The 23,737-nt window shown below is 49.2% G+C and overlaps 2 protein-coding genes and 1 long non-coding RNA gene across 3 annotated transcripts; all 3 read left to right on the forward strand.

Moving 5' to 3' along the window:
• The first annotated feature begins 2,430 nt into the window (after positions 1 to 2,430).
• On the forward strand, positions 2,431 to 9,826 carry LOC135376676 (uncharacterized). The gene is made up of 6 exons (XM_064609175.1): positions 2,431 to 2,594; positions 2,686 to 2,780; positions 2,887 to 3,069; positions 4,757 to 4,888; positions 5,528 to 5,624; positions 6,206 to 9,826. The coding sequence occupies exons 1-6, from the start codon at positions 2,518 to 2,520 to the stop codon at positions 8,880 to 8,882; spliced, it is 3,261 nt and encodes a 1,086-aa protein (XP_064465245.1). The 5' UTR covers positions 2,431 to 2,517; the 3' UTR covers positions 8,883 to 9,826.
• Positions 9,827 to 14,450: 4,624 nt separating this feature from the next.
• LOC135376674 (uncharacterized) lies at positions 14,451 to 15,422 on the forward strand. Its single transcript, XM_064609174.1, has one exon. It carries the CDS (start codon positions 14,451 to 14,453, stop codon positions 15,420 to 15,422), a length of 972 nt encoding a protein of 323 aa, XP_064465244.1.
• A 7,129-nt stretch (positions 15,423 to 22,551) lies between these two features.
• On the forward strand, positions 22,552 to 23,324 carry LOC135376677 (uncharacterized). The gene is made up of 3 exons (XR_010417800.1): positions 22,552 to 22,802; positions 22,882 to 22,952; positions 23,027 to 23,324. It is a non-coding gene; the product is annotated as an uncharacterized LOC135376677 (long non-coding RNA).
• Positions 23,325 to 23,737: the final 413 nt, after the last annotated feature.

Genomic DNA, 23,737 nt, shown 5'->3' on the forward strand with positions numbered 1-23,737 from the left:
ACTGTGTTGAATCTACTTTTGCTCCTGCACAAATGAGAGAGAGAGACAGCAAGTGAACAACCATCAAGCTTGCCATGGACTATACAGAATGAAGAAAACTTGTTAAGGCGGACTCACTTCTTAAGAAAGTCTATGGAGAAATTTTGTTCGCAGGGTTCTCGTAAACCTCTCTAAATTTCTTCACTAAATAGGTGCAGAAGTGTTCCCCTCCAGTTTATCTAGGGAATGACACATTTTTGAAGGCCTGACGGGATCCACTGATTTTTGGCGAATTAAAGTTTGTCAGATTTTCAATACATGGGAGTCTATGTGAGATGCAGCAAAATCGCTTCTCTCGGCACGCCCGCCAGCGATATTTGGGCCAAAATGATTTCATTCCCTACAGTAACAGTCTAGGAATTGATTGCAATCGACAAATTCGGCAAGCTTACTGCAGTTTTCCAGATCCCTGCGAGTGAAAATAATGGCTTTGTCGTTTGCTAGCATGTTCTGAACGCTGGCGCCGATTACATTTCGTTCTTAGAGCGCAGCAGGAAAGAAAACCGAAGAAAACAGTTTTGCGGCGGTGCAGCCAACTCTCTCCGGAAGGGAACGTTAACTAGATCGCATGAGTCCGCTTTAAAGGTACTATAAAGCAGTCGAGGGCGAACCTATGCAATCAGCATGACGTGAAAGTGCTTGACTCAAAGGCTCAGCACAACGAGTAATATGTTCAGGAGTTGACTTTAAGTATTTTTAATCGGTAAATAAAAACGCAGTCAAGAATGTCGGGGCGACGCCTGGTGGGAAGAAGCCCTCAATTTGTCAAGCAACCCTGTAAGCAAGGAGACCGATAAACAGATGGCTTTCCTGTCGGGATTTGCAAATACTACCTTTTGAGAAAAATGTAACGTGTGTGAAAGAAAATAAACACAAGCCGAATCTTGCACTCAGTAGCTAAGTTACACATGGCGCACATGATTCCAACCTATCAAGTACCTCCGTGGCGCCCGAGGTGCCGCTGTTCGGCCCAGAGTCGTGCGCATGAGACATTTTCGCCGCCGTACTTGGCGGAGTGGACGTTTCGTCCGTCTGCTTCGCCACAGTGTTGCCAGTAGATTTTAATTTTGATTTTTTCGGGATCTATAACGTCTATGTGAGAAAATTTTGCGGCATTTTACTCCTGAGGACGTACACAATTCAGGGCACACAAAATATGAGGTTGCACCTCGACTGCTTTATGGTACCTTTAATGCAACAAGTCCAACGCTGTGCAGGGAGTGTAACCATGAGGAGCTAAAAAAAAAAAAACTGCAGTGATTTGAATGAGGTGTCCCGTGAGTATGGGGTGGCTACGTGGTAAATTGAGAGGCATGTGCCTTTATTTCAGCGATGTTTTGACAATGTGTACTGGTACAACATGCGGGAGCGAGGAGCAATGGATATCTCGCCTATATACTGGATATCCCCTGGACCTTGTTATGTGTAAAAATGCTTGTCATGTAATAATGTAATATTTTCATCATGTAGATGGATGTGCGGATATACTCAATATCTGCGCAGCTGCGGATACATATATTTCAAGGAGTGGGGATGTGGTTGCGGATCATCCAAGTAGTAAATGCTGATATTGTCAACGTTCTGCGCGCTAACCTCTATACCGGTGGCCGTGTAGAGGCAATCCCACGGAGATGACATAACACCATGAATGAACTGCACGAAGCATTTAGGCGTAGTCCTTGGAGTCTTACATTTATACAATGTTATCCTTTTTGTATTAGACAAGAACAAAACTATTCATGTTATTATTATGTACACGGCCGTACATACAGCCAAGCCGACAATGAAAGACAATAGAGGATGGCGCAATAGGGCCCTGCATCTCACAATAACTTAGCTAACGAAAACCGGAACATTTTATTTATTTACGACATCCTCATGGCCATTATAGAGGAAAACGATATTATTACAAATTACATTACAATCACGTTACAGATAACATTAACGGAAACATTTGTTTATTTCATATCTATATACTGCATATTATACAATTATCTTAACGTTTCATATTATCATTATTACACAACTATATAACCCTCTGCTACAACTGGATGAGGCAGGTGGCATCTTGAGCCACATGTCCACATAGTGAAAGTCGGCCCAGGACGGACATTCCCCAGGGCGTCAGTCGTGACGTTGCCCACATCTGTGAGGCCGACAACGGCGAGCCCTTTCACCATCGCCACCACCACCATCCACGTAGTGAAGGAGGGAGAGGGGGCATCCAGTCTCCAGGGCAGGATAGTATAGTCTTTGGTTTTAGATGGTTGCTATGGTATACACTTGACCGCGTGCCGTTATTCTGTAAAACGACCTTCCACCACACCAAAGGAAGAAGAAGAAGAGCTTTCTGTCAGTATCTGCGAGCACGAGGAAGGAGAACAAGAACTCGCTCTACTGCTGTAGACCTATTTGGACTGTTGTGGCCGCAATAAACCAGCAGGCGCAATCCTCACAAGCGCTGTAGAACATAGAACTATGATACGTTTCTCTAGTACCATCCGGTTCCTCTGCTTCCTATCCTCATGCACCGCGAGGCAGTTTCCAGATTTCAGGTAAGGGTTACTTTTGGAGCGTAACGAAGCTGTAGTGGTCAAATGTGGTTCTCTATTCGTCAGCCATTTTCTGTGTGGATCACTCTTGCAGATCAGCAGAAGACACTGATACATATCAGGACCAAACTGATTTCTCACATCACCCGGCAACAAGACCTGAATACCCATCCCCCAGCGGAAGTAAACGTAGGTTTCATAAGTTACACGATGCAGTGTGTCCTTCGTTGGAGTGTGGATTCTTTGTGCACGTTCCCTCATGGGTTATGAGTATGCGACTTCTCAATCCTTGCAGTGCACGTTAACCCCGATATCGGAAAATTTGGGTACGGAATTTCCTGCAAGAGCGACGAGGAATGTGCGTCCGGCTTAGGGTTGGCATGCGTTGCGAGGACAGCACTTCACTCCAGGTGCGACTGTGCCCGTGGAACACCGATTTTCATAAGGGACACCGACGGAGTCGCAAAATGTGTCCGAGGTGAGCTGCTGCTTCTACGAAAGAGGCCCTGTTACACTTCTTTGTTTAGAGAGACGGTCGCGTCCGTTCCAGTCGATTCAATACAATACTATCATGTTATTAGTTAGTTATTATCAATAGTGGCGTAGGTTGATTGTTGTTCGACGTAATACGTAACAAGAGCAGACGCTGGATGTTGAGAGCAGAGCTCTGCACGACCGGGCCGACCCGCGGGCCCGTCCCGGGCTTTTTCTTTACTGTATGCTCCAGGCCGGGCCGACCAAATATGCCAGGACCTCGGGCCGAACCCGGCCAACAAATATGTCTTCGTCAGCCCGACCGAACAGAGTGACGCAGCTAATTCCATACAATGCAGAGCTATTAATTAGTTCATATGATCACGTGCTTGCGGATCGGATTCCGATACATATATTCTCAAAAACAAATAATGGGTGCTGCATTCTGCGTACGGTTTGACCCTCTAGAACCTTCCCAACCACTTCGCATTCCTCATGACGCACTCTCATGGTAAGCATCAGCGGTGGAAGAAGTTTCTTTTCGCTTTTTCTTTGATTTATTCAGTTACAGTAAACGAACATTGGGGCACAGACTCCGTTCAACGCATCGTTCGAGGTTAGGCCGTTAGATTGTGGAGGTATCTTTCAGTGAGAAGTCTCAGAACAACGTTAGCCAAAAACCGGTCAACCTGCCCCCGCTCGAGCTCGCTTTTGTCTCGCGCGACCTTCCGGAGTAGGTGGATTATGAAAATTGGAATTTCAGTTGCCAGCTGAACGCTGTTCTGTCCGTGTCTGTGTCTTGTATGGCGTTCATTATCGTGATGATTGTTACTGTTGTTCTGTTGTTGGCGGCAATGAGTATAAACACAGCTCAACACTAAGCGTTGCTTCAGTTCACGCTTCAAAATGATCGCGACATCGCTATGATCACTAATTCGCCCATCGCTTCGACTAGCAACTTTACTAGTCATTCAGTTAATGTCTCATTCAGCTGGAGGTGTGTTCTTACCGATACGTTGTCAGACACAATCCAGTGAAATCTATCGCATTGCCGTCGCCGGCACGTCGCGGCAGCAGGCGTCGACCATCCATTGTCTGTTGCAAAGATCAACAGAGCCAAGCAATGTCATAAAACCGCCACAATGTATGGTCAACGAGAATTAGCGAGGCAGGCTACAAACATGGACGACGCAAACATGTCAGTTTGAGCTCATTCGGGCTGTCTTGGAGCCTTTTGTTTGGTTATTACTTGGTGATCGACAGCGCCGGTTAAGGTTGCGCCCGCCGACATGTAAGACATATCAACGTGCACTGAAACTGGCAACCCGTGTCAATATTCCGCAGACAATTCGAAGTCCTCCATTATTCACCACTTGACTGGAAGAAAAAAAAAACGAAAAAGAAATAACGAAACCGAATCCGAAAGCAAACCGGTCAGCGCTGACGTCGATAGAAGCGCGGTCGCCCCTTTGAACCGTAATGACATCACCGATGACGTTTTCTCCTCCTGTTCCTAGTTTTCCCTGCTGAGCGAGTCGAGCGGCAACGCGCACGGCGATGTTCGAGTGTGTTTTTGTCTATGAAAAATATCGCGTGCAGAGAAAATTTGTGTGTTAATCATCAAGTTAAGTTCCAAGTGAAAATTTAGAAGGCTTTCTGTGCTCCTTTAAGACCTATCCGCATCTTTCCAGGAAAGCGCTTGTACGAATCCTGTGCAAGTGACTTGGAATGCGCTCATCACGACAAGAACATGAAATGCGTCGACTTCCTATGCTACTGCCCTCAGCCTTACGTGCTTACTGATAACCAGAAGTGCCTTCCCCGTATGTACTATTTCATCTCCTTCAGGAACCTTGTAGAAACGATGTAGAGGTGTGTGTACACAGAAGCGTCTACCAATGCGTAACACTGTTGATTCACTGGTCAATTCAAAGATCACTGCAGTTACACGCATAAATTAATTCATAATCAGTCTTTTTTTATTTGTATAAATATTGGAAACGCTAGAGTACAGTAGGATCTGTCAGAGATGCGGTCCCTAAAATTGTCCTGGCGAAATTTGGTCCAGAATGTCGCTCGCTGTTATGAGCTATTGCGAAGTCCATTAACGCCAAAGAAACAAACAATAGCAAACAAACAAACAGTAACAAATTGTATTCAAGCAGCACAAAAACTTAGGGACACCAAACGAACGGTGATTCCAAGGAGGAGGATGATCAGGACATACATCTACACCTCTATATATCTACCATATCTACCTTGATTCGCTAGGGACTGTGGCGCTCCCCTTCGAGTAACGTCATGCGGATACAACTCTCCTTTGCGATGAACTCCTTTCATTCATCGGCTTAGTCGTATTTGTGCACCTCGTGCTTCTAACTTATCTTCATTACAAGCATGGAAGATACAGATCACGAGGTTGTAAATGCACCACTTTATTGACGATCCCTTCTATGCTGCAGGTAAATCATCGCTGGCAAGCGCTCTCTTCAGCACACTGCCGACATTGGCACTTCTTCTGACATTACTCTTCATAGGAGCAGCTTACTCATACAGACGGTAGGCCGACTGCAACTCCCCATAAAGTTCTACACTGTAAGAAGAATTCCCGTAATTTGATGCACAAGTGACAGCTAACACTGTTCCCGGCATGTGTCGTAACCGATATGCTGCACAAAATCCGTTTTGAGTGCACACTGCACAGCTCCGCACTGGGCTTCTGGGTTAATACCCCGTTAATGTATTCCTTTCATTTCTTTCCGTCATTCTTTTCGCTTATGTGAGCTGTGCAGTGTGAACTACGAACGAATATTTTTTGCAATAACTACTTTACGGCGCACATGCCGGCAACACGGCTAGTAGTCACTTTTGTGTAAAATTACGGATTTTTTACGGTGTATATAATATCTCTGATAAGGAAGAACCCGGAGTGACCGCATAATGCTTAGCTGGACAATGAAATATATTTGTAGTTTCCCATTTCCAGAATACCGTTATCGGAGCTTTAATTAGTATGCACGCAATGAATCATATTTCTTTGTTTCTCATACCTCGTCTTGTTAATGACATTACCGTTCAATTGAATTTGCTAACTAGTGCTCAAAAAAGTTCCCGGTCGTCGGTACCTTTCGTACTTCCAGGCTATCACGTGCAACGAAGGAGAAGCAATCCTGTGCCGGGCCTACGGACACTATGGATACCTCAACGGACCTTGATTGGCGTTCAAATACTGGCTCATCCGTATCTTCCACCCTACACCGCCCTCGCACGCCTTCTGCCTTTCAGAGCAGCGTTGACCCTCGACAGCGTCATTACCATAAGTACGGGGAACATCCCTCTTGGGGTTACGCCAGAGTTCCTAAGCATCCGCCACGCTACATACGGTGTTCTAAAGGCAACCAAGTTAACAAGGAAGCAAGTAATACCTTTCTCTCTGATGACTGCTCAACGTTGCTCGAGAAGAAGACGTGTATTGCCCCTATTCATCGAGGGCCGACTACACCCCTTGCGCGTTCAGTCGACGACGCCTCCACCAGGTCGTCACCAAGCTCCAAGCAGCGACGTACCAGTCACAGAAAGATAAACAGAGGAAGAAACCCCAATCAAGACGAGCCCCCAACATCGAAGCTGCCATCCTCGAGGCATATCCCATATCCCAAAGAACTAATGGACCTCCTCGTTGCACGAGATGTGGTGGTTAACGTGGAACCCATAAAGCCGGTTATAACAGCTGAGCAAACTGCATTTATGTCACAAGAGGCTGAACTGGAAGACTCGTGTGTAAACCGCGAGCGTGAAATCATGCAATCTTCAACGAAAGATCCTAGCATCTTCTCGGGATCAATTAGACATAACAAAACAACTTCGCGTGCAACGGGCATAACAATCCAAACGCCTCCTCCGCAGGAACCTGGTGATAATGATGCAGTGTCCGAGGAATGTGTACCAACGGACAAGTCAACATCACAGAAATTGCCCTCTTTGATAGTCCCATACCGCGACCTCAAACACTACTCCAGCACTACACCATTTGGAACATCTCCGAATACAAAATCGTCTTACGGAGAATCTTCAGGCATGAACTCCTATCCTTCGAAACCCTCTGACGTATCCGTGTCCTGGACATCTGCTCCTGGTTCTTGTTTCCAAGTGAGGTCCGTGGATGTCGCTTCTAGTCAACCGGACGCAATAGGTGGACCAAGTGTAATGTTAGGAAAAACAGGTAAAGAGCATGCAACCAATATGTCAGCAGGTGAAGCAGAAATAGAAGGTATGCACGGTGGCCAATATCAACCAGGGCGCACTGAACAGAAACGAAATGAACAACTTCAACTAACCATAACCATACGGGACAGCAGAAGAATTAGTCAACCATCGTTCCTTCCACCAGGCAACGTTGCGAACACTCACCCGACCGTTTTAGGTACGTCTCTAGCAAGTGAACAAACTTTGCAACCCTCAGAAATCGAACTGCCGCATAGTGAGTCTGAACCTAGCAGTCCGAACTTAACAACAGAAATGTGCGGCACAAATATTCATTTAATAGATAACTTCCTAATACCTTCCTGCCTACCAGATGATGTGTTTTCACCAGAAAATCGCGGCAGAACTGTCGCGGCAGATAGCTGCACAACACCAGCTGAGCTCATGTCGTCTCGTTTCGACTTCGTCTCATTAGATATTAACCGGGCATCGACGGAGGAGTTATTGTTCTCCACTCTAAGTACTTCTGACAATGCTGGATTTGAACGGTGTTCTGCAAGAGATGACTGTGCATTCGAGGAATGGCGCAACACACAGAGTCGGAGAGCGCGGCGATCCACAACAGAACTCTCTCCAAGCCCCCAATGCCAAAGCAATGCAACGACTACAGTTGAAGACTCACTGAGTCCAGCTACTAAATATTCTGAATTATTTTCTAATGAAATCGCCATCCACCAGCGACGGATTAATGAAGCAAAAAGGGCCGGCTCCCTCGAAGCACTACTGCAGAGCAGGGCTTCTATGACATTGAGGCCAATAGCGATTGGAGCTCTCCCTTCCTTTATTGTACGTGAGAGCAGCGCCAGGGACGCATATAATACGGAAACAGGGGAAGGAAGTTCGATGGAAGAAATGAGGATATCTTCGGTGTCGTCGTCCCGTGATTCAGACGACCCTTTAAAATTGGCCGCAATGTCGGTCGTGTCTTCCCGTTCTGAATCTGACGTGAATCCCGATATCGAGTTCGGAAAGCCTTATACCTCAATGTCTTCAGACGCGCGGCGTTCAGTAGAGCGGCATGGAAGAAACATTGGTGTCAGGCTGCACCAATCATCCAACATGATTGAAGAAACCAATACTTCCACGAGTAACGAAGAACAAGAAATTCCGGTGAAAGGTAGCATCTGTGCTGTCCATACCCAAACGCGGACAACTCTTTCCGGTCACCGCACGACGCAACAACAAGGATGGTCTTCAGGACACGTGTCACAAAGAGCCCTTCGTGCACCATTCATGAAACTCTTAGCACTCGGTAACCGGCATTACTACCGAGAGCGCCGAAATCTCTCGCCGGTGCAATCTCCAAGTATACTTGACGAAACTCTGTACATCCTACACAAAATGCGACGTTCGGATTCCACGCCCAAATTCTACGCACCATACTTCTATTTCGCAGTGCATGATGTGGAAGATACCGTTCAACCATTGAGTTTGCAAAACCTGATTCTGCGACAGCACCCAGCACCCAGCACCCAGCACCCAGAAGAGCTATTATGGATTTACATCGGGGGCAATGCGTCCTTGAAGACACTGAAACACGTTTTAGTTCCTTAGGTCAGGCAGATTGCCTCGAATTGCTGGCACCAGACAGGCTGAGTGTGAAAGGAACAGAACCTGCTCAACACGCAACGGGTCGCAAGTCGCTGGATGTAGGAAAGCCTTTAACGCCTGAAAAAGTGAACCTGCGTCGAATGGTGTGTTCTCACACAGGACCATGTTCTTGCACTGAGCCCGCAGCGACGCAGCAGTCCGACCCCGCTGGAATCAGTGATGGTGGAACTGTAGCCGCCGTACCCATTCCAAGCCCCGATGATCGAGTGTTAAGAGAGCTACATCGCGAAACCCCACGAAGCGGTTTGCCCAATGCGGCTGGAAGACGTGTTTCAGTTTTAGAAGAGCCGTGTTTCGAATCCTTGTATAATGCCGTCTTACTATCGCAAAGCAGGGCAGCCAGATCTGAAACGCAGAAAAGATCGATCCCCGAATCACCGGAACAAAAGAGAGTCCGGAGAGTATCGTTCCCCACTGAGCTGATTTCCACGCCCGTTGCCGCTACCTCGCAGGAAGCCAGGGTCTCGTACAGCGACTCTGGTGTCTCCAAGACGATACCCTACAACCACCACCGGCAACAGGAACCACGCTCAACGTTTCACGAACAACTGCCGTCGTCTGGACTGCGCTCACCTGAAGACCATGACTGTGACTCAATCACTCTGACACAGAGTCCTATGGAACAGGTACGGCCATTAAGTAATATCGCTAAGACCGCCTCGTGCCCTCCGCAGTCAATGCAGCATAAGCGAAGTTTGCCTATCTGTCGCACTGTGAGCAGACGATCAGTGTCATTCAAAGACACACTATCCGATTCCGCACTTCGTAGTGGTCGTACTAGTGAGACTACGGTCCAACATCCTCACAGTGACAGGCCTACTGACAGCGCAGATGATCAACCTTAAATGGAGTCTCCCATCATAGTCATAGGTCATGCGTGAAGTGGGTTGAAGGGGGGTGGGTGGGGGGTGAGGTGTCTTGTACGATGCTTACGGACTCGTTCGATATGTAACGGGAGGAACACTTAGGTAGTATGACACATGTAATAAAGGAAATTTGCTTTCATAGATTATTTCGGTTTTACTTGGTGAACATATGTTTTAAGCGAAAATGTCAAACTGTAAAAAATGTACCATAAAATTTGCGTTGCGCCTTTTCGTAAACATTCTTACGTCACTCCTGGCGTATGTCGCACGGAATGTATGCAGGTGGTATTACGTAGCAAACAAGGCTGCATTCAGTTGCGAAATATAACTCCAATGTGAAATGCAGTACCGTAGAACAGTGATATTTTCTTACGAAGGCAGTGAATGACACTTGTTTATAGGACGCCGGTGCTACTACAGTATTCAACGCGTTTGGTGAGTGGCGCCACCACGGACCCCAGCTCCCAGTCATAAGGGAATGGATTGCAAGGTTTTATCAAATAAATCGGAAGAGTGTTAAAGACAAACAAAAAGAAAGCATCAGTGGAGGAACCAGGAGGTGGGCAGTTGGGCGATAGCCCCCAAAGCGTCGGTTTATACATTGGATTTTCCCCTTTCCCGTCTCCCACTACGTGCTTCGACAAAGTAACAGCCCTCCCCTCTAAAAGGGTGGGTCTGAACCCGCCACTCGAAAGCATCGGGGATGACTTAAGTACTTTCGTGAACGAAATTATCAACATTGTGAGCTAAGTAATTTGTGATACGCCTGTAAGGTTGGCTTGACTTGGAAAGACTTGGAAAGGACTACTTCTGACCCATTTTTTAGGTTGTGGATAGTTTGAAGTCGAAAAGTAGGTGTGGATAAAGTTGGACAAAGGAAGAAGGAAACGGGAAAACCGTAATGCCGACACGTGGGCCTTTGAAAAATCGGAGAGAGTTTATCGGAGTTTGTCGGATAAATCCGAAAAATCGGAACCCTATTTATCAGGAAAAGCCCCCGCAAAGTCGGAACCCTAAATATGGGCCAGTGGAACTGCCGTGGTATTTTTGTTAATTCCCCGTTAGCGCCGCGAAACAACTGTGGCTATGGGCGGCATACAGACGTGGACATATGGACAGAAGCCTCCTGGGCCGACTCCAAGGGTAAGTGTGCCGACATACCGCCAGGAAAGTCTGCCGGAAACCCCAGGGAAAACCCCAGACAGCACAGCCGGTGCTGGGATTCGAACCCACGTCACCTCCCAATCTCGGCGTGGAGGGCGGTCATCCTATAGCCACTATGCCATAGAAGCTGGTATTGCCGTGGTCCGCTTTCTAATCTAGGTGACATCAATCATCTTCTCGTCAAGTGTAACGCAGCATGTTTTTGTGTTCGAGAAAAATATCTAAACAGACATACACCAAATGTACTGCGCAAACACAATGTTTCTCAAAAAGATCGAATTTGTGTAACACATGCATCTGGTGGTGTAGCTATTGTCACACGAGGGTCTCTCCCAGCCAAAGAAGTGCACGTAGTCACGAATTTGGAAGTTGTAGCAGTCAAGATGTGCCTTGATAGAACTGTGACCATCTGCTCAGTTTATCTGCTACCAACAGCAATAGTTACACAAAGGCAGTCGATGTCGCACTTGGAGTTTGGAGTTCTCTGGCGCAAGATGTCGCACTTGCGGAAAGCACGGCTGCGTTTAGTGCGTTTTGCCCACACCAACCCCACGCATGCGCAGATGGCGTCACTTGTTTGTGAACAGTGGAGTGGTCTCCTGGCTCAGTCGCTACAGCAGGTGGCTCTCATTATACTTTTTTTCTTTTCAGGTTTCCAATCCATCTTGCTAGTGTGATAAATACTGTATATAGCACACAGAACAATGTAGAACATCATAATCTAAACATATCACAAGCACTTGGCGGCTTTTTGAGTCATGAAACATATGCTCCCGCTAAGGCGAACAGCGTGCAGGCGCAGTCGAACTTCTGCGAACTTTTTTGAATTTTCCTAAGAGGAGTTAGAATTTCGCGAACTTTTGCGACTTCGAACCTCGAAAGGATTCGCTACATCAACGTGGCAGCATGGCAACCCTAGGCGCAGGTGGTTTGTACTGGCGCGTGATACGCTCCGCTCCCCTCCACTAGAGTGTTTTAGCTGACCGTTTTGACGTTCCGCTCCGCTTACGGTGATCCGCTGAGCACGAGCCGAGCGGGGGTAAGAAAATTTGTTTTAGCAGGGCGATGATCCAGTTTTCCGTTTCGCATTGGTAACGGCGCTCGCTGTCTTTGTACACGGGACGTAGTACGTAGAACAAATGCAAGTGATTAGCTAAGCTTTTTCCAGTGATAACAAGGCAGTACTGTTTGTTATGACAGTTTTCATTATATTTGAAAATAATTCCATGACTGTTGGTTTCATAATAAACCCGAAAATTAAAAAATGGTCGGTCGGCTTTCCAATAGCCAAGACTGGGTCGACTTTGGTACAAGCTTCTTGTAAACAATAAATTTGCGCTTGAGCTGTCTGCTCCGGGTTCACTTGTGAACTTTTGGAGTGCCCTACAGGATCCCCGTCGATCCGAAAATGCTTCCGGAGCCGCTGCTGAGACGCACCGCATTCAGCAGCAGCAAAAGACGACGGGGGCAGCGGCAGGTGCTCACCACTGGGCGCCTTAGGTTCGTGCTCCGGGAACATTCCCTCTTTCAGGGGATCACTTAACACCTCCAAAGTGACTTCCGGTGCACGTTTCCGGGTGCACCCTGCGCACCCGTTCTTCGGAGCCGGGGAGCCGGAGAACGCTGGGGAAGAGCGAGGCCAGTTCCGGAGCGTGACGCATGTTCCGGTGTACTGCCTTTCGAAATGGCGCAACCGTTGGAACACGTTGCAACCGCCCATGCTCTTTGTGTTTCCGGAATCATCGGATGTCGGCGGTAAATAGTTATACGATTATAGAGGACTGCTATGGTCTACTGCTATGTTTACATAAAAGCAGACGACAAAAGAAAGCTCGATAGGCGGCGCGCGCTCAGCGGCTCTGGCGCTCGGCTTCCGGATAGGCTCACAAACACCATTAAGTAGAGACACCAAGGGTACGTTCCCCTGAAAACCCGGGTTATGGGGCTCGGGAGCCTGCTTAACGCGCCCACTGGCGGCAGCCATCTCGACACCTGGTAGTGCAGACCACCTCGCGTCTCGCTCCGCTCAGACACCGCCGCAGTGGAGCGGAAGCCCCGCTCCGCTCAACCCGCTAACAGCCAAATGTGGCGCGCATCCGCAGTTGCGTGCTCGCTCGCCCGCTGAGCGGAGCGGGGACTCTCTAACAGTCAGCTAAAACACTCTATTGTCTTGTCTTCCTCCTTACCCGCTTCACTGCCACTACCCAGTGTCGCCATTCTAGCGACTTTGTCGCCAGGTTTACGTCTATGAAAACGATAGCTGTTTACCCAGACACAAAGCTGTTGAAAAACATTTGTTGAAAAACATACATTGTTGAAAAAACAACAATGGACAAATCTTAAGTGAGGCAAAAGGAAGAGCGGAAACGCACCTGAACTCCAAAGCCGAAGAGAACGAAGGAACGCTACCTCTCGCACACCACGACTCAGGGGGAGTACTCCTACTCCCCCAGATTATCCTGGGTGCACCGAAGCGCACATTCGTGTGCACATTCGTGTGTGCACATTCATGTGCACGAGATGAGAGATGAAAATATAGATTGCTTGAACGTTTAAAGTGGTTGCGACAAGACATCCCAAGTTATTCCAAATAAACGTAAGACACGGTTCTTTGCATCGATGTGGACCTGCATTTCACAGTGAAGAGGGGTAACAGAAGTGCCCGGAGAAAATGGGCACCGCGAACACGGAAACTCATGCGGGTCTAGCATCACAGTTCTCGGCACCGCCAGCGGGCGCGTTAAGTAGCGTCTCTTGCACTCCAGAAGGAGTGATCCCACACCCACAAGGAGCCTCTGCTTGACGCTGCAAATCTCGCTCGCCTGCATGGCGAGGATACACGCTTCCGCTCCCAGCTATTTCAGCTTTGGGGTTGTGACAGACACTACTAAATTGGGTTTTAAAGGCAGAGTCGTTGCGTTCTGCAATGTCACTCACACCAGCGCTAACGCAGGCGACCAGCGACCGACGTGGATCGATCACTCATGCTTGTAGCGCAGCCGAAAAGTCATGGACGAAGAAAAGGGCACTACCAACACAACTGCGTACTCACAACTAAACAGCTTTAATGATCATATACCAACTATCCTACTTTTATCCTTTCGTGAATCGATCAACTGATTCTTCATTCATTCTTTTGAGCATCGTTTGTCCCCCGTCTCTTTGGGCTAAGTGATGCTCCCGTGACCTTTTGAGATGGTGTCAGAAATTTGACTCGAGCACTGTGGACTCGAGTTACGAGCACCGGAAGTGCACTTGGCCGATTAGTGGATGGAGTCATGACTCTGTGGCGGCCACCGTAAAAGAAGACGGACAGCATGCCCTTTTCACGCACACGATCTCGATCATCATTCTCGCTCGCTCATTCCAGGAATAAACTGTCGCCCCATCGGACCTCTGTCCCAGTGTGGTTGCTCCTTACTAGCTCCCACATATTTGGTGACCCGAACGTTTCGCTCCTTCCTGCAACCAAGATTAAGCCATGGACCAACACCAAGGCGATGACAATCCGGCCACTGGTTCTGCCCAGGTCAACTTTACCGACATCAAACTGCCAAGCTTTTGGCACAACGACCCAGCCCTCTGGTTTTTCCTGGCCGAGGCCGAATTCACCAAGCGACACATCACCAGCCAGCACACGAAGTACTACGCCGCCCTTACTGCTTTGTCTGCCTCAGTCATGGCGGAGGTCCGGGACATCGTGACGAACCCTCCCTCCGACAACCCTTATGATACTCTGAAGCAGCAAATTATCAAACGCTTGTCCGAGTCCCAGCAACAACGTCTGCGGCAACTGCTCACTACCGAGGAATTAGGTGATCGTAAGCCGACCCAATTTCTGAGGCGGATGTATCCGCTACTCGGAGACGAGTCCTCAGCGCTAGACGAGTCGATTTTGCGAGAACTGTTTCTCCAGCGACTTCCTCACACCGTCCAGATGATTCTCTCAGCCTCTCCCACTGTTCCCCTTCGCGAGTTGTCAGAGCTCGCGGACCGGATTATGGAAGCGACACCGCCTTTCGGAGCCTCCCACACGATTGCTGCTTTGCAGCCTTCCGCACGAGCGCCCTGCACAGCAGGAGCTGTGCAACCTGCTGCAACTACTGCAACCTGCTGTAATTGCGACTCGCTCCGCGAAGAGGTTCGCCAGCTCTCCTCCGCGCTGTCCCGCTTATCTATACCCAGCTCCGCCCCAGATTCAGCCCCTTCCCATCGGCTAGAAGACGAAATCGCAGTACTCAAGACGCAGTTAGTGGCAATCTCCGCTCGCCCCAGGTCTCCAAGTCCTCGACGTTCATTCCGTCCGCGTTCCCGTTTCTCACCCAGCCGTCGTTTCTCGCCCAGGCGCACGCCACATTTCCAGCTCTGCTGGTATCATGAGCGTTTCGGCAAAGCAGCGACTAAGTGCCTGGAACCCTGCATCTTCCAGGAAAACACCAGCCCTGGCAACTAGGCGCGACCGCTGTTGCCGGTCCTCACCACGGTCGCCTCTTCTTTATCACCGATCATCCCTCAAAAATTCGATTTCTCGTCGACACCGGCGCCGCGGTCAGTGTCATCCCCGCCTCATCCATTGACCGCCGCCGCATTTACACCGGTCCTTCTCTACAAGCCGCCAACAAGAGCCCCATCAAGACGTACGGACAACGTTCGCTCATTCTCGACTTTGGCTTGCGGAGAACGTTCCGCTGGATTTCCTTCGTGGCCGACGTCGCGCATCCCATTTTAGGCGCCGATTTCCTCTCCCATTTCCATCTTGTAGTCAACATGCGTCATCGCTCTCTTACTGATGCAAACACCAAGCTCTGCGTGTCGGGTGTGGCAATCCGCGTCCCACCATCTTCTTTGCACCTGCTGCGCGCACCTTCTGTGTTCCCTTACGCCGCGATACTCGAAGACTTCCCGACTTGACTTCATCTAACGATTTGCGGCCGGTCCAGCATAGCGTCACTCATCATATCGAATCAACTGGCCCGCCCGTCTTCGAGCGCCCTCGCCGCCTTGCGCCAGAAAAACTCGAGATTGCACGAAATGAATTTCAACACATGCTTGAGCTCGGCATCGTGCGACCCTCGTCAAGCAGTTGGGCATCTGCCCTACACATGGTGCGTACCGGGGACTGGCGCTCCCAAGCGTACCGGGGACTGGCGCCCTTGCGGCGACTATCGCGCGCTGAATCGGGTCACGATCCCCGATCGCTATCCTATACCGCACATACATGACTTTGCTGTTTCCCTCCATGGCTCTACAACATTCTCGAAAATTGACTTGGTGAAAGCATATCATCAAATCCCCATGCATCCCGACAGCATTGCAAAGACGGCCATAACAACCCCTTTCGGGCTCTTTGAATATCTAAGAATGCCGTTCGGCCTCCGCAACGCAGCACAGTCGTTCCAGCGTTTCGTCGATGAGGTTCTGCGTGGTCTCCCGTACTGCTTTGCCTACATCGACGATATTCTTGTCGCTAGCCCATCGCCTGAAGCTCACCGCGACCATCTCCGCGAACTCTTTTCCCGGCTCTAGGAATACGGCCTCATTATTAATCCATCAAAGTGCCTTTTTGGCGTCAACGAGCTGGAGTTTCTCGGCCACCTCGTCACTGAAGACGGCATCTGACCATTGCCCACTAAGGTCCAAGCCGTGCGTGATTTTCCGCTCCCTCCAACGATCAAGAAATTGCGGGAATTCCTTGGAATGGTAAACTTTTACCGCCGCTTCATCCCGAACTGCGCCACTATCATGCGACCCCTCAACGAGCTCCTTTCAGCCAAGACCCCACGAAATGCACACCTTTCTTGGTCTGACGTCGCCCTGGCCGCATTCGAGCAACTGAAGGTTTCCCTCGCAGACACGGCCCTCCTTGCCCACCCACTCAACGATGCCCCTACCAACCTTCTCGTTGACGCTTCTAACGTTGCCGTTGGAGCCGTTCTCCAACAGAACATTGATGGGGTATGGACCCCGTTGGCCTTCTTCTCTAAACCTCTACGACCTGCAGAGCAGAAATACAGCACATTTGGCCGGGAGCTACTTGCGATCTACCTGGCCATTCGGCATTTCCGTTATTTCCTCGAAGGTCGACAATTTCACGTTCTCACGGACCATAAACCCCTTACCTACGCTATTCACGCAAAGCGATCCACTCTAACGCCTCGAGAGGTCCGGCACCTGGCTTTCGTGTCCCAGTTCACTACCGATCTTCGCCACATCAGCGGTTCCGACAACGCCGTCGCCGACGCTTTATCCCGCGCTCCTACCTGTTCGGCCGTCACACTCCCAGCACCTTTGGACTTCAGCGCCATGGCCTCTGCCCAAATTCGCGATCCTGAACTCGATCAGCTCCGTTCCTCGTCCGCGTCTTTGAAGTTCCAGGACGTGCACATCCCTAACGCAGATGTTACCTTAGCCTGCGATGTCTCAACGGGCTCTCCTCGTCCTTTCGTCCCAGAAGCTTTCCGACACCAAATTTTCAAAGCTCTTCATGCCACGTCCCACCCAGGAGTTCGAGCTACACAACGTCTCGTGTGCGAACGATACGTCTGGCCAAACATGCGCTCGGACGTTCGCCGTTGGACGCGTTCGTGCCTCGCCTGCCAGCGCTACAAGATCAGTCGTCACATCATTGCTCCAACTCGACCTTTTCCTCCTCCCGCGTCCCGTTTCGAGCACGTACACATGGACCTCGTCGGACCCCTGCCTCCATCTCGTGGGTTCCGCTTCCTGTTTACGTGCGTGGACCGTTTTACTCGTTGGCCCGAAACTCACCCTATACCTGACGCCACAGCCGAAACCATATCACGCGCATTTCTGTCTGCCTGGGTCTCACGTTTCGGAGTCCCAGCCTCCATCACGACAGACAGAGGCCGCCAATTTGAGTCGAAGCTGTTTAACGACCTCCTCAAACTTCTTGGCATCAAGCGACACCGAACTACGGCTTACCACTCCTCCAGCAATGGCTTAGTCGAGCGCCTCCACCGCCAGGTCAAGGTTTCCCTTCGTGCTCAATCCGACCCCGCTCTCTGGGCTGATCACATGCCCCTCGTGTTACTCGGGCTGCGTACTGCTCTCAAGACGGACCTTCATTGCTGCCCGGCTGAGCTTGTTTATGGCACAACCATCCGCGTGCCCGGAGAATTCTTCGCTGCATCACCACAACCCACTGCTACCGACTCGTACCTTGCCCAGCTCCGAACCACCTTCCAGAATCTCCGCTACACCCCTTCACGACTGTCTTCAGCCCGCCCCCCGTTCATCCTCAAGGACATCTTCCTTACAACTCACGTCTTCATCCGCAATGACGCCGTACACTCCTCGCTCCTCCCACCCTACCTCGGCCCGTACCAAGTACTCAGTCGTTCCGAGAAGTTTTTCACGCTGAACATCGCCGGACGAGAAGACGTAGTCTCCATCGACAGGCTTAAGCCTGCCTACATTGACCAGCATGACACCCTCATCCACCATCTCCCATAGCCTACAACACCCAACACCGCGCCGCCTCAACGGTCCCGCAAGGTCCACTGGGCTACCCCGCTCACTTCGTGACCGTTATTTCTCTGCGCGGGGGAGTACCTGTGGCGGCCACCTACCGTAAAAGAAGACTGACAGCATGCCCTTTTCACGCACACGATCTCGATCATCATTCTCGCTCGCTCATTCCAGGTGCTCCCACAACTCTTTTGACTCAGGAGTCGCCACTTAACACGCCCAGTGATGCAGCGCACGAGATGTCACGTGCATACGGCTCCCAATGGGAATGGACGCAACTCTGAGGTCTGTGGCGTCTACACTTTGCTCGGGAGTGTGTTGGAGAGCTTGTATCTCGCTGTGTACGACATGTAGAAGAAGCAGAAGAAGACACGACATACGACATGCAGAAGAAGAACACATCTACGAAAGTGTCCCAACCCATTCGATAACATAAGGGTGTCACGACCAGTGAGGCACGTCAATGGTATCGGGTAGGTTACCGCACCGCAGCGGTGAACCACCTATACTATTAGTTTCGAGAAATAGCAACGGAAATAGTAATTTAATAACTGTTTTCGAATGTGGCGCCGTGCGGCGCTATAGTTTGCAGCCAAACTCGATGCGCATCCAAGTGGCGCGACGTCTTCATTCCGGTTTCCAGTGGATTCGATGCGCTTCTCGCTTCTGTCGCATTCATGTAAACACGGCTCATGTGTTTCTCACGCTGTCGCTCGCACAAGAGAGAATAACGATTACTCATCGTTCCGTAACATAGCCATTACCGTCCATTAGCCGGCCGAACCTTTTCGTTCGGAATCTACGAACCCGTATGAATTTCCGTTCCCGATCCCGTCACCAGCTCCAGTTTCGGGAATATACGTTTTGTTTCCATTACCGTTACCTTGAATAAAGCCTAGTAGAGTGGAATGCAATAAAAAAAAAAGAAACGACCCTGATCATAGTGGACATACACGCAGGTACACACTTATGACACGGGCACAAAGCGTGAATTTTAATTTTTCGATTTAAATGTTTCAACGATGTATTTCTATCCACCTGTGTCAAACTTTTGTTGACAGAGACGCTCCTCGAGTAAAAATACGAGGATATGTGAAAGAAACTGTTTCCTTTATTACATGATTGTCATACTATTCAGGTGTTCCTTCCGTTATCTATCGAAGTAGTTCGTCAGTACAAGTTAAGTTGTAGCTTTACCATGGACTTCGTGGAACACGCGCCTTCGGACAACTGTAGAACGGAAATCGATGACTCCATTCAAGGTGTATCATTTGCGCCATACTTATCATTATTAGGATGGATACCACCACGACGAAGTGCAGAATCGGACAGTGTCTCTTTGAAGGAAACTGATCGCCTGCTTACTGTGCGACAGTTAGGCAAACTTCGTTTATGGTCCACTGAGTGTGGAGGGCACGAGACAGCCTTGGCGCTATTACTTAATGTCTGTACCGCCTCCATGGGACTCAGTGTCACGGTCCTGGACACAGAAAAATATTCCGTGTGATCTTCAGGTGAACACAGTCCGGAAGACAGGAGTTGTCCATGTAACGCTGAATCTGGTTCCTGTTGCCGATGGAGGTTGTAGGGCATAGTCTTGGAGACACCAGAGTCGCTGAGTGAGACCCTGGCATCCTGCGAAGTAGAAGCAACGGGTGTGGAAACCAGCTCAGTGGGGAACGACACCCTCCGGGCTCTCTTTTGTTCTGATCTTTTCTGCGTTTCAGGCTTGGCTGCACTGCTTTGCGACAGTAAGACGGCATTATACAAGGATTCGAAAGATGTGTCTTCTAAAACCGCAGCACGTCTTCTAGCTGCGATGGCAGAACCGCTCCGTGAGGTTTGGAATCGAGTGTGAGGGACTGAAATTGGTATAGCTGCTGCCGTTCCGCCGCCGCCCATTCCAGCGGGGACGGACAGCAGTGTCGCTGCGGACTCCGAGCTTCGTTCGGTGGGAACGTTGTGAAAGGAAGAACGTATCACTGGACCCATGTCTGCTTTTTCCGGAGTGACAGGTGACTCTGCTGTTTGCGACCTAACACGACCTCTTCCGTGCAGAGCAGAAGGTTCTGTTCCCGTCACACTCTGGCTGTTCTGAGCCAGCAAGCAATCTGTCCGATTTAAGTAACAAAAATGTGTTCGAGAACCTTCAAGACCTCGTTGTCCCTGATGTAATTCCATAATAGCTCTTAAAACTGGGTGCTGTTGCAGAACCAGATCTTGCAACTTCAGTGGCTTAATGGTGTCTCGCACATCGTGCATTGCGATGCGGAAGTGTGGCATGTAGAAGTTGGGCGTCGAATCTAAAGGTCGCATCTTGTGTAGGATGTACAGTGTTTCGTCGTGTATACTTGGGGGCTGCACCGGCGACAGATTTCGGTGTTCTCGGTAGTAATGCCAGTGACCCAGTGCCAAGAGTTCCATAAATGGCGCACGAAACGCTTTTCCAGAAACGCGTCCTGAAGTCTGTCCCTGCTGGTGCTACAGTGACCGGAAGTAGTTTCCCGTGTTTGAGTACGGACACTGCGGATGCTGCCATTGCCTAAAATGCGTCCTTCTTCATTACTGGTTAAAGCATCGACTTCTCCAACCATGTTGTCTGACTCGCGCAGCCCATCATCATTTTTTCTTTCCTTGTGCTCGGCTGAACGCCCTGCGTCTGAAGACATTGGAGAAAGACTTGTCGAGCTCGATATCGGGACCTAAGTCAGATTCAGAACGCGACGACATGATCGACCCTGTTACCAAGTTTGAAGGATCGTCTCCATCTACATCACAGGACGATTGCTCTGAAGAGACCCTCATTTCTTCCTTGGAACTTCCTTCTATTATTTCTTTATTGCTTGCCTCCCTGACGCTGCTCTCGCACACAATGAACGAAGGGAGAGCTCTAATCGCTATTGGCCTCAATGTCATGGCAGCCCTGGCCTCCAATAGTGCCTCATGGGGGTTGATAGGTTCCCTGCTGAAAAAGCCTGGTTTGAAATTATGCCAGAACTTGTATAACTATACCAGTTTCCGTTTTTGCTGATAAATATCAACACCAGAAATGCCAGTTTCTGGTTTGCACCGCACCAGGACAACAGACATGCTGCCATGACCATATGTCAGCAGTACCTGCATCCTGGTTTGACAACTTGTCAGAAACACCAGTCATGGTAGAAACTGATGTAGCTGTATCAGCATTGCCATCACCATACACCAGCGGCGCATGCACCTGGCTTGGCAACTTGTTAGGAACATCAGTCATACCAGAAACTGATCTATGCAGTTCGCACCAGTGCTGGTATTGGAAAATGTCAGTACAATGTGAGAGATACCAGCGTCCTCTTTCGTTAAATTATTGTCTCTATCCATGTTAGTGAATTTTAGCTACTGTCCCAGCAAACTTAATTATGCAATCACAGTTTGGGCGGTTGCAGATGCTTAATGCAAAGTTATATTTGTAGCAACATGTCCTGTAGGAATATATAAAGTAAGATGTAAACATTTCTCTCGCATTTGACACAGCACACATATATAGCCCACCCGAGCGCAGATAATATAGGGACCGGGCTCACACTCGTCAAGTACAATAAAGTTTAATCTCAAATCGTTTCTGTGCCTTTCATTTGCGCACGTTCTGTATTGTAACATTTAACCTTGCTTTCTTTGATCACAAACAAACAAAAGAAAAACGATAAAGGGTCTGCAACACAGTGAGTGCACTTTTTTTATTCCATTGATCTCTCGCTCTCAGGTTTCACTGCCGCTCTGTCAACAATCATAACTAATAGCTTAGCCTTGGCCAAGCTCAAGTTGCAATTTTGCTTCAAACACAACATTCAGTGGTTCTTATGAAAACAGCACCATCTCCCGAAACATCCTGGAACGGCCACAATCTCAAGAGGTAGTACGATTTAGTCGTCATATTTCGTCAGGCTAGCCATTGCGCGGAGATGTTGGCTCCCTGCCCATTTCAACTTTCAGCACAGGCTAGCCCGCGCTCGCGCGTCCTTGCGTGTTCCCCATGCCACCAGCCAGCGCTGTTGTCGTGTCTGTCCCGCACGCGCGGTTTTATTCCGTTCGCTTCGGCTGCTGCAGCGGACGTTTCTCGTCGCCGCATGTAGTTCGCGTAATTTCGAGCGTTGTACTAAGTCTGCAGCGTTTTAGAGGCTTTGTGTTGTTGTTCCCACTTGATGCTGTCGTTCTTGCAACGCGTCTGATATTGCAATTGTCCGTAAGTGGAAGCGTTTCTTCTAACCGCGAGCAGACCAGTCAGTCTCGTTTGAAATGTCAGAGTGGAGACGCGGCCCTGGATGTGAAGCCAAATCGCTCTTCTCCTTCAGGAGTCTTGCCATTTCAGGTGTGTAATTAATATAACTGTGAAGTAATCTGTTCGACTGCGCAATGCATTCTCATTCTTCATTTTACTCTATTTACAGGCGATCTGCGCAACGACAGGAACATAGAACGCCAGGCGAAACCGTTAGTGACTGTATACTTTGTGCAGAGGGTATGTCATATGTCTCTACACTACTCTACATGGGTATCATGCGTTCGTGTTTTCTGGAATGATATTTCTTGCAGGCTGGGCGTGTGCGACGCAGCGGCCTCCAGCAAGAGCAAGATAGACGCGAGCACAGTGTTCAATGTGGTGGGGACGCTTGCTCGTCATGACAATGCTTACATGTGCTTTTGCGGAAGAAGGACAAGTTCGACTGGAAATGAGGACCTAGGTTTGCTCTCTTTTTCATTGTTGTTCACCGTTCGACCATTACCAATTTTGTGCCCCAGAAGTTCAGCGCTCAGGTGTGTTGATGATAAATAGATACGCGTTGAAAGGTACGTACTCCGGAGTGGTGAATAAAGTGATTCGTTGCTACTACCTGCTGCATGTGTGGGTTATTGCCGGTACTCATCTACCGCAGACATGAGGGGCTTTCTTTGCAGAACATTTCAGAAACCAAAAAGACTGCAGCATTTTCGAGATTGCCATAACTAGCATCAATGCAGCTCTCATGCCAACGTCCGCATCAAGACAACTCTGACGGTTGCGTCAGCCAGGGCAGCTCTAATGTTAACATCATCCTGGACACCTCTGATGTTAACATCATAAGAGCAGCTTTGATGTTAACATCAGGTCCCATGTGATTTGGGACAGTGTCTTGATGCTAACATCAGCTGATGTTAGCATCAGGACAGTGTCCCAAATCACATCGGACCTGATGTCGCTTTTTTCAATAGGGATGGAGCCATATTACAATCACAAAATAACCTATGCAAGCTGTGTACATGTGT

The sequence above is a fragment of the Ornithodoros turicata genome, unplaced genomic scaffold (assembly GCF_037126465.1).
Source record: "Ornithodoros turicata isolate Travis unplaced genomic scaffold, ASM3712646v1 ctg00001211.1, whole genome shotgun sequence".
Classification (NCBI taxonomy): domain Eukaryota; kingdom Metazoa; phylum Arthropoda; class Arachnida; order Ixodida; family Argasidae; genus Ornithodoros; species Ornithodoros turicata.

Excerpts from the sequence above, each read along its gene's own strand:
- LOC135376676 (XM_064609175.1), top strand. The coding sequence starts at position 2,518 with ATGATACGTTTCTCTAGTACCATCCGGTTCCTCTGCTTCCTATCCTCA. Across the intron at positions 2,781-2,886 it reads ATCCCCCAGCGGAAGTAAAC|TGCACGTTAACCCCGATATC; the intron begins GTAGGTTTCATA and ends CAATCCTTGCAG. Across the intron at positions 3,070-4,756 it reads AGTCGCAAAATGTGTCCGAG|GAAAGCGCTTGTACGAATCC; the intron begins GTGAGCTGCTGC and ends GCATCTTTCCAG.
- LOC135376674 (XM_064609174.1), top strand. The coding sequence starts at position 14,451 with ATGGACCAACACCAAGGCGATGACAATCCGGCCACTGGTTCTGCCCAG.